Genomic DNA, 10,278 nt, shown 5'->3' with positions numbered 1-10,278 from the left:
CGAGAAAAAAAACTAAATAAAGGGGCGATTTATCACGTTGAAAAAAGTCCGCCGCTTCAAGTTCATCATCAACGACGACCGACGCGTTCGCCTCAGCTCGAGAAAGCCCCTCACACGTCACAAAATAAGTTAACTCTCCAAACGTCTTCAGAGTTAGTACACTGACAGTAACAGAAACCATGTCCAGCTTTAGCCACCGGTTCACATACAAACTGATATTGCGCCTGAAATAAATATACACTTGATTATTGAGAAAAAAAAAAAAAAAGAGACAACAAAAACATTCTGGTGTATGAAAACGTAACACAAATCACATCGAAAATGCTCACCACACATTTGGCGGAAACTGCTCAGCAGTGGAGGCACAAAAATCACAGTTATGTTTCTCATCAATCCTGAGGATCCCGTTGAATGTCTTTGTCACAGTGAAAGAGGTTTCCACGCAGTCCCTGCATTTACTCGCTTTTAAATGTACCTACGAAACGATACACGGTAACGTCGCCGTCGCTTCGGAAGTCTCGCATCCGAGACGGTAACAGCAGCTCGATTTTGTACGAATGAGGTGGTTTCGAATTCGGGAAGTGATCCCGTTCTGTGCATAGCATAAAGTTGACCTGCAAAAAGAGATGTTAAACATTAACAATACGGACGCCGTCAAAAAACAAAAAAAAACGAAGCGGCCCTCTTTGTTTATTCGGCCAGCGGCGTCCACTCGCGCATTTAGGCTTTTAATAAAAAGTAATGGAGGCACTTGCTGGACTTGTGGTTTGATTAGTATTTAGGCCCGTCATAATAAACCACCGACCCACAACAGATTCACAAGTCAACTGTCATGCGTCTGACGTTCAGCTTCAGCGTTAAGTGCACCGCGGATGAATCTATTGCCATAATGGAATGCAAATTGAATCAAAACAACACTGTTCAAGGCTGCGGTCCAAGTTCGTTCTGCCTCGCAGCCAAGGCTAGAGCGGAGCCCCGAGGCCCATATCCACACACAGTACATCCTTCCAACACGTCAAACCTTGCGGCGGTAGTGTCTGAAGAACAGCGAGCAACATCAAATCGGTTCAACTTTTCTCAAAACTGAGGACCCCACCGTTTCGTCGATGCATTTCGAAGCTGCGGGGGAGAAACAGAGCGATTAGCTACGCAAGGCGCAGTGCAGCGCCTGTGAAATGAGAGCGAGGACGTTTGAAGACGGTTACCCCGGATAGGCCTAAGAGCTCTTATCTGAAGGTCCGCAGCGGTCGTTACTGAGAGGGCTGGTTTGGACTCTCCTCTGAGTCATACCAGTAGAGTAGTGAGGGAAGATCAAGGACCTGCTCCCTGAAAAGAGGAACATACGGGGTAGTCTTCAGTTATGATCCCAGGACAACTCCTTAGTAAAGAACTGCTTAACAAGAGCGCTTAAAAGGCCATGGTGAAAGCATAAAACTTCTAATAATTGTTAAAGACTGCTGCCTGCATTTTTTAAAAATTAAAAATAAAATATATATATATATATATATATATATATATATATATATATATATATATATATATATATATATATATATATATATATATATATATATGAATTGTTTTAAAATACAAAACCAAAATGTGCTTTTATCTTAGGCCAACTTTGATAAAAAAATTAATACAATAAAAATAAGTAATAATAAAAAAATATATAAATACAATTTTGATCCACTTACAAATGTTGACTACTGTGTATACATATATAAAAAAAACCCAAAACATGCAAATAACAAAAAAATGTATCTTCATTCTTAGTTTTTAAAAAATTAGCACAAGAAAGGTTTCTTAAATGTTAGACCTTTTTAAAGTTTTTGATATTACACCACAGGAAACATGACACGTCAACTAACTAATTATATATCTCTTTCCAATCTTTCCACTAAAACATTACAGCAAAAAAAAAAAATTATATTATATATTAAACCAAGAGAGAGGGAAAAAAATACATAACAGGGTTGAAATACAGTTCACCAGTATAGCATTATATTTTGACAAATGAAAAATACAACCAAATGAGAAAATTCTTTACGCTCATCTTTAAATTTGCAAAAGCTATTTCTTTTAACCAATGACCAATTGCTGACAAACATGTAGTAAATACTCACCAGTGACCGGTGAGGATATGACAGCGTGGCTGGAGCCTGCAGCGGCGGGGTGATAGAGCGAGGCCAGGTTGTTGGGCGGGTAGTTGCGGAGCAGGTTGATGACATTCCAGTCGGCCTGCATGCTGTTGGGAGACGGAGTGGGAGTCACCTTAACCGAAGCCAAAGGGGAGTTAGCCTGCAACAAGGTTTTCGCATTTCTGCCAGAGGGTACGATCCGGTTGAAATCCTCTCCGAGTCGTCCAGATGCAGTATGTAGAGGCTCAAAAGACTTGTGTCTCTTGCTAGAGGGTTCGCCGACGTCCGTTTGCGTCAAGTTCCGGAAACGGTCCGACAGGCAAAGTCTAGCCGGATCTGTGGGCCAAACCATTCCGTTTTTGCCCAAGCTTGCCCTCTGATTCATCTCGTGATCCAGGCCAGGCCTCTGTTTGGACGGCTCTCGATCGATTACCAATGGCACGTTTGATTTTCTGCTAGATTCTTGCTCTGAGATTCTAGAATGCGAGCTGGTTGCATCCGATTCCCTGCCCCGTTGGCCCTCTTGGTGCTGATCTCTCCAGCGCTCCTTCGCAGGAGAAATCTTAGACATCTGAGGCTGTTTCGAAAGCTTCTCCCCAAGTTTTTCCGGTTGCCGTAAGGGGGATTTGGTCCGACGGGGATGCTTCCTGTTGATGTGGGGCAAGGGAGTGACGTCTTTGCCCTCGAGAGCCGGCGGGCAACCAGTGTACCGTTTCTGTTTCTGAGGTCCCCTGTATCCGTTCTTCTTAACATCCAACTTCTCCTTGTGGATGAGGTTTTTGTGCATCAAGAGAACTTCAGGGTAAAGAGTTTCATAGGAGCAAGAGGTGCATGTGTTAGTTGGTAACAGTTTTCTGGGTACTGAGGTAGCAGATACAGGAAGTGGCACTTTGAGGGACAAATTCAAAGGTGCTTCGGTAGCCTCCTTTTCCTCCATCTTCGGGATTACCGATTTTTTGTTGACCTCTCCCACAGGGGTATAAGGAGCTGCAGCGGGAGCACTAACATACTCTTGCTTGACTTGAATGGAAGGATTTGTGCTGTTAATAACGGCTTGGCTCATGCCTGGCTCATGTTTAACACTGGCAGGCAGAGGTTTAGGAGCAAGCCACTGTTTGGCTGGTTTTAAAGCTTGTTTGTCATCTACATTCTTGGGAGGTTCAATGGCCTTGATAATATTTCTAGCAGACGGTGTTGCAGGAATGTTCGGGATTTCCGTGAAAGGTTTGTCCTTGTGACGTCTGTCTAGATGGTACCTCAAAGACGTTTTCTGTGCTGCTGCGTAGTCACAGTATTCACATTTATATGGTTTTTCACCTGTGAAATGAGAAGAGATGTCAATGTTTGCTTAAAAGAAATAGTTCATCTAAAAATTTTAATTCTGTCATATTATGGAAGTCAATAGTGACCCAAGACATTTCTGAACTACTCGAGGGTGAGTAAATGATGACGAAATACATTTTTGTTGGTGAACTATTCCTTTAAGACAATAAATGGACAAACTAAATCCATCCTGGAATAAAAGCCATTGAGGACAGAGAGCAAAGCAAAATTAGACCCAATACGATGCAAAAAGAATATACAACAAAGAGCTAACCAGTATGTGTCCTGAGATGAATATTGAGGTAATAGTTTGAGCGGAAAGTCTTGCCACAGTAACTGCATTTTCTCGGCGCAAGAATCTTCAGCTTCATTTTTCCCGATCCTTCCTCGTTTTTTTCTGTAGGAAAAGTGACACCTTTTAGCCTTAAATGACACATGGAAATCCAGAATAGAATAGAAATTTAAAACTGCAAGTGGCACAAGTTAAATATGGACTCTTTTTTTGACCAGCAGAGGGAGCCCTAAGAACCTAAGCTCTGCAACTGAAACAGAAGAAGCTTCTGTAGTAAAGAGTGTGCATTTCTGGGCAATTATGGTGTACATAATTCAAAAAGATGATGACAATCTCAGATGAACTCTGAAGCACTCTGTGGATGAACATCTGACAGATGATGGCAAGTTGTTTTACAAAGCAATTAAAAACTAATAAAAAAGCAAAAACAATACTAAGCACTTGTCTAATAATACCTGGATTAAAGGCGTCAACTGGCACTCCCTCTTCGGAGCCATCCTCTGAGTACTCCTCGGCTCGGTCTAGAGACGAACTACTACAAGAGCCTACGCTTTGGGCCCTCCCGTCTACAGGTGTGGTGGGACTCTCTGCTCCCCCTCGCTCCTTCTTGTGGATTCTAGAATGGAGGACCAACTGATGGTACGTCCGAAAGATCTTGCCACACTCTTCGCAGTTTGTTGGCTTGTCTTTACGAATCAAACCTTTTTGCTCAGGTGAAGGGGAAGGAGTCTCGCTAGGCTTGAGTTCACTTCGTAGGCCTCGCCTGGGTTTGTCTCCACCACCAGAAGCCCAAATGGCCCCTAGTTCCTCTTTTTCAGAACCAGAGTCCTCGTTGTCAGAGTTGGAGTCGGCATTGAGCTCCTTGGCCAAGTTCGGACCTGCTGCAATCTTGCCCCTGGTGGCCAACTGCCAAGCCTGGTAGGTGTTAAAAGGATCAAGTTGGGATATCCAGCGGCCAGACGAATGACTCTGTTCAGCTTCTTCTCTTGCAGTCGAAGGATGCAACTGTAGGGTTTGCAAAAATGCCTTCTGCGATACAGGAACCTCCTCAGCAGGTTGGCTATCAGAGGGGACGTTCTCATCCACTTCCAGTTCAGGATTGTGGACCTTGCTGTGTTCAGCCAGAACTTCCTTGTTCAGGAAAAAGAAGCCACATACCATGCACATTTTGTACGACGTGACCACAGGTGATGGGGGCTGGTCTTGGATGACATCATTAACGGTGGCAGGAATCTCCAGGTCCTGGTTTTTGCTTTTAGCCTTTCCACCATGGGTTCTCATGTGGTTCTTTAGGAACCACGGCTCTTTGAAACGACGTCCACAGAGGCCGCAGCAGTACGTGAAAGAGTCCTTGTGTTTCCGCATGTGTGTTTCCAGCTCGGTCGCATCTGCGACGGCCTGGCCGCACACAACGCAACAGAGCTCCTCATTCTTTTCCACAGCTGGGCAGGTCTTAGTACGAGCCCTTTCGCTGGGAGTTAAGAATTCTGCTTCCACACGCAACACTGCGGGAGCATGGAATGTTGTGGGATGCTGGGACAGAAGGTGTGGTCCCAGGTCTTCCTGATGCAGGAAGGTCTCCTCACAAAACATGCAGTCTAGAGGTAGGCTACTTTCTGCCAGCGTGTCTAGTTTTTCCACCCCACTGGCATGGGGCGTCATGCTAGATCCAGTACCTGGCATGCTTGCACTGCTGTGGCTGAGAATGTCATGACCTAGTCCATCAGGACTTTCCACATACGGGATCAGTGGGTGGGTAGGCATGTCAACAGGAATTTACTTGGGTATTTCTTTTTTTTATTAAGTTTCACTTGAAAGCTTGTACGAAACTATGTTGAATGTTATGGGACATGTGAAAAGTGTCATGCATTTGAAACACTCATGAAGGACATCATTAGATTACACAATACCAAATAACTCCTAACACTTCCATGGAACTTGCCAATTTTTCCAAAGAGATTTTTTAAATTTCAGCAAAGCACGTATGCTAAGAGTCTGAGTAAGCCTGTATGATCCATTCTGGACAACAGAAGCAGTCGAGGCTTGCCAGTCGCTGTCAGGAAATGGGGCATAAACTTGATCAGTTGATTATTTGTGATTCACACAGAGGAATTGTCCTGACAGGCAAAACCTGAAATGAAAGAAAAAGACTAAGTCAGGTGTGGCCAGTTCTGTGGAATGTAATCAACTCAGGACTACACTTACAAAATTCAGATGATTAAATTAATGGGGGAGAGAAAACAAGTGCTCATCTCTTTTGTACTGTTACTTAAGATGAAACATGATGTGGATCGTTAAAAAAAAGATTAGCAACCACACAGGGCTCCAAGTTTGATGTTTTGCTTAACTTTCTAAAGTAAACTGGAGACAAAAGAAAAGTTGTTTTAAGTACACTGCAGCAAATGTAACTGTAAATTATCAAAAGTGGATTGAATAACAACGAGTAATATTCTAAGATGATTTCTAAAATAGAAAGAAGTATTCAACACACACACACACACATATATATATATATATAAACATACATTCATACACACACAGAGAGGGAGAAATGTAAAACATGGCATAGCTTAACAAATGAGTAAAAGATAATAGTAAACTTGTGATTAAAGATCTGGGCTAACATCCAAAGGCTGTGACCCCAAAGTATGTGAAATGGCAATAAACCAGCAGCTAAAGGGTTGTTGAGCTGTAGCTGTGTTATTCTATAATAATTGTGCCCCTGAGAAAAGTCGTCTTTGCCAAGTTATTCCACTGGGAATGTCGTTACACCATGACAAAGACGTATTTTAACAAAATTAAAAGTTAAAAGATATAAAAGTTCTTTATTCAACCTTTAATTACCATACCCGTGTAATGATATAAGATAAACACAGTGCCCAACTGCTTACTGAAAATAACATTTCTGTGAATATGTATAATTCACAAACAAAAAACCCCCTGCAATGTCCGATATCTAATAAATTACACATACATCTGACATCAACTGTTCTGCATTGGACATTTACACAAGTAGGGGAAACCCAATTTCAGATCTTTCAGAAAAATTTTCAGGGACAATACTGACGAAATGCCGTTCTTTAGATGCATTACTGTGAGGCAACAGGAAGCCAGAGTCGTATGCCTATCTGCAGCGGTGTCCTTCACAATATCTGCGAAACCTCACTCACTGAGGTCTAAGGTGGAGTCACAGCATTGTTCTGCAACCTTTTAGCCTTTCTTCCATGCTGAAACAAGCCAATAAATATGAGGAACCACATTTATCTTTGTCTTAGGACATTATATAACACCCAAGATTCAACGCAAAGGATCAGGCATCTTGCCAATCACTTCTAAACTGCACATGCAAGTGCTTATCTTACACTACAAAGCAATGCCTTAAATACAAAAGACAAAAACGATTAATCATGAATTATCAAATCCGCTATTCCCTACACGCACAAACTCACTTTTAGGGAAACACAAAAATAGGCCTCGCTAATGTAAGGCACCAAAAAAGAGAAACAGAGGCTGAAGATGAAAAAAAAAGAGAAACGGAGGCTGAAAAGGAAGCTTTAGCACATCAGTTATCTACTGAATAACCACTGTTAAAAAAAACAAGTGAAAAAAAAAAATTATACAATCTGTGAATTCTTTTATATTATGTAGACTTGCTCTAATGACAGGCCTTGCTGTGCTGATTTCAACCATTTTGCTTCTCAAAACCCTTCAGATATCAAAGTAATCACGAGCAAAGCTGTTCGCTTTCAAATACAGAAAGTTTAAACCAAATACTACAAAATGATCAAATTAATGGCCCCACCTATGCTTGAGTCATTATAATAGCCTAAAACACGGTTAGTTAACATGCTGAAGAAAAAGCCAGAGACCAGCTGGTGTTTGTCTTACTCTTTTGTTTGGGCTTTGCCATGCAACCTGTTCAAAAAGAATAGCATGTTTGTTGGCCCCCCAAACCATCCAAATTTCTCAAAAGAAGTTCTTAAAAAGAGACAGTGTCGGTTACACTTGTAGTAATTGTCGTGTAGAACAATGAGTGGCGTGGATGGCTCATGCAAATGAGTGGAAAAAAAATAGGAATTATAACTTCAGAAAAACAATATGCAAGAAAAACACACCCGCCACTCAGTAATTATCTCAGGAAGAGCTCAAAATGGAATAAAACATTATACTCACAAACATATACTTATACATACACATACATATATATGTATGTGTATATATGTATATATGTATGTGTATATATGTATATGTATGTGTATATATATAAAACTGTATGTATGAGTGTATATATATATATACATGTGTATATATATATATATATATATATAAATATATATGTATGGGTATATATATATATATATATATATATATAATAAAACTATGTATGAGTGTGTGTATATATATATATATATATATATATATATATATATATATATATATATATATATATATATATATATATATACACACACACAGTTTTATTCAATTGTATATATATATATAACGTTTTAAACTAATGAGTTTAAGTGCATTATGTTCTTTTATACATATTTACACATACACATTTTGTATGCATATGTGTGTGTATATATATATATATATATATATATAATTGATTTATAATTTTTATTTTTACGGTGTATATAACACGACATTCAAATACAATACTAGTACCAGGCAAAACTGACGTCGAGCTCAAGTCAAAGGGATGTGGCGATGGCTGCTAATTAAAACGACGGTTAATCACATAATAAAGCCAAGTTTAAAACGATCGTTTTCCCCCCCAAAAAACATAATAGAATCCATGCAAACGACGCGCCTTACAAACAAAATCATGGTTTATATAGATAATAACGCCTCGTGTGTGGAAGCGTGTCTTTAATGTGGCTGTAATTTCCTGACACGTGATCATTCTAACTTGATCAGCAGCTTTAGCACTTATTTTACTACATACCTCGCCGATATACCTGCATGCCCTCTTTTTTTTTTTGCTTTCTTTTTGGAATGCGATACAAAACTCCTCCCTGACTACAGTTAAGTTGTTTTTACTACAGAACAATGAGATCGGTACACGGTGAAGCAGAAGCGGAATAACTTCAATAAACAACTTATCGAATAAAACTACCTACACAGCTGGACGAAATAAACTACGAAAACAAACCGGATTGGGCGTTCAACCAATAAGAACGAAATAAAAATCATTATATTGTGACTTAAGTTCCTTCTTCTTTGTAGCTATTAGAATAACTTGGCTGCATCGAGAGCTATTATTGTATGAAATAATATGAAAAAAACGACTTCGTGGGTTTGTTTTTGGGGGATGGTTGAAACTTCAGTCAAGTTGTTGTCTATTCTTTCCCCTTTCAAGTTAAGGAAGAACATCAAAAGATCATAATGCAGTTCCTGCATAACAAAAAAAGGCACCAACTTTATCACCCTCTTCTATTTTGTTTCGTGTAACGGAGTGTTGTTGTTAAACTCAATAATACGTCCCAGTTCGTTAACTTTGGTGAGCTTAGATCAACCTGTGCTCGTGCTGATAATATAAATTTGGCTAACGACACGCTAGCGATGAGTGATATTGAAAATAAGGAACTCACCCTCCATACCTACCATTATGTTCAGACTTCGTCAGGTATTCTTATTGTGTGCCAACAATCGCTATATTAACTATTAACATATACGGGGTGTTAGTTTGGTAGCTTCTTTCTTTCTGGAAATCTGATTAGCTGAGTTAGCCAATTGTTAGCCGGACGAAATGCCTTGCTTTCAATGTTTGCAAATCACTCACTATGCAGCTGTTGCGTTCAGAGAGAGAGAGAGGGCGCGCTCCCGCGGATGTCCGATTCATTAACGCGCGGTTGAGTCGGATCTTTGCAACGAATCACTAACTTCGAACTTAAACCAGAGAATGCTACTTACAGATAATTACATAAGAAAGTAAAGCAAAACAAAGAGACGAAAGGACGTGCAACCAGCTAGGGTAAACGCTAACCAAGTAATACATTTAATAAATGAAGAATAACTAGTGGGATTGTCAAATGAATCACGCTAACGAGTCGGTTCATTTGTGTGAATAAAATACATCAAGCGCCACCGGCGTAGTTCGATTCCCGTGAACAAGTGAGTCGTATGATCCCGTTCTTTTTAGTGAATCAAAACACTTATGAATCAATCCCAACGGTTAATCGCATCTCATCTCAAGCATTACTTTCGTCACTCGCGATGAACAAAAACAATAATAAAGACGGCAATAACTAGATAGCGATAAAATAAACAAATAAAAAAAAGTTATATCGAATTTGGTTTTATTAAAAAGTCACCCTGGAGGAGTTGTGAAACAGCGTATCAGTGTCTTATTAAATATGGGCTCTGAATTAATTGTTTACGTGAGCTGAATCGTGGCCGAGGCGAACTGTTACGGCAAACGTTAAATAAAAAAATAGGGTTAAATAAAAATGTGGCTATATTGAAAGGTTCAAGGGTACGCAGTATGCCACGCTGGGACATCGGTGACCACGT

General features: G+C 40.1%; 1 protein-coding gene across 3 annotated transcripts; it reads right to left on the bottom strand.

Annotated features, from left to right (window-relative positions):
- Nucleotides 1-629: 629 nt before the first annotated feature.
- znf217 (zinc finger protein 217) lies at nucleotides 630-9,575 on the bottom strand. 3 transcript variants are annotated; one of them, XM_043230269.1, is made up of 7 exons: nucleotides 9,370-9,575; nucleotides 5,962-6,117; nucleotides 4,212-5,887; nucleotides 3,739-3,861; nucleotides 2,127-3,458; nucleotides 1,206-1,326; nucleotides 630-1,119 (listed from the first exon to the last, which is right to left on the bottom strand). In XM_043230269.1, exons 3-6 carry the CDS (start codon nucleotides 5,518-5,520, stop codon nucleotides 1,217-1,219), a joined length of 2,874 nt encoding a protein of 957 aa, XP_043086204.1. In that variant the 5' UTR covers nucleotides 5,521-5,887; nucleotides 5,962-6,117; nucleotides 9,370-9,575; the 3' UTR covers nucleotides 630-1,119; nucleotides 1,206-1,216. The 3 variants fall into 3 exon arrangements, with proteins under 3 accessions (XP_043086204.1, XP_043086205.1, XP_043086203.1); XM_043230270.1 differs by lacking the exon at nucleotides 5,962-6,117 and having other exon boundaries at nucleotides 9,357-9,575; XM_043230268.1 differs by lacking the exon at nucleotides 5,962-6,117.
- Nucleotides 9,576-10,278: the final 703 nt, after the last annotated feature.

The sequence above is a fragment of the Puntigrus tetrazona genome, unplaced genomic scaffold, assembly GCF_018831695.1.
Source record: "Puntigrus tetrazona isolate hp1 unplaced genomic scaffold, ASM1883169v1 S000000148, whole genome shotgun sequence".
Classification (NCBI taxonomy): domain Eukaryota; kingdom Metazoa; phylum Chordata; class Actinopteri; order Cypriniformes; family Cyprinidae; genus Puntigrus; species Puntigrus tetrazona.
The sequence above is the reverse complement of the archived record's forward strand: the minus strand, read 5'-3'. Positions and strand labels throughout refer to the sequence as shown.

Coding starts and splice junctions, on each gene's coding strand:
- znf217 (XM_043230270.1), bottom strand. CDS start 5,520: ATGCCTACCCACCCACTGATCCCGTATGTGGAAAGTCCTGATGGACTA. Junction 3,862..4,211: donor AGTTGACGCCTTTAATCCAG/GTATTATTAGAC, acceptor CTTTTCCTACAG/AAAAAAACGAGGAAGGATCG. Junction 3,459..3,738: donor TCATCTCAGGACACATACTG/GTTAGCTCTTTG, acceptor CTCATTTCACAG/GTGAAAAACCATATAAATGT.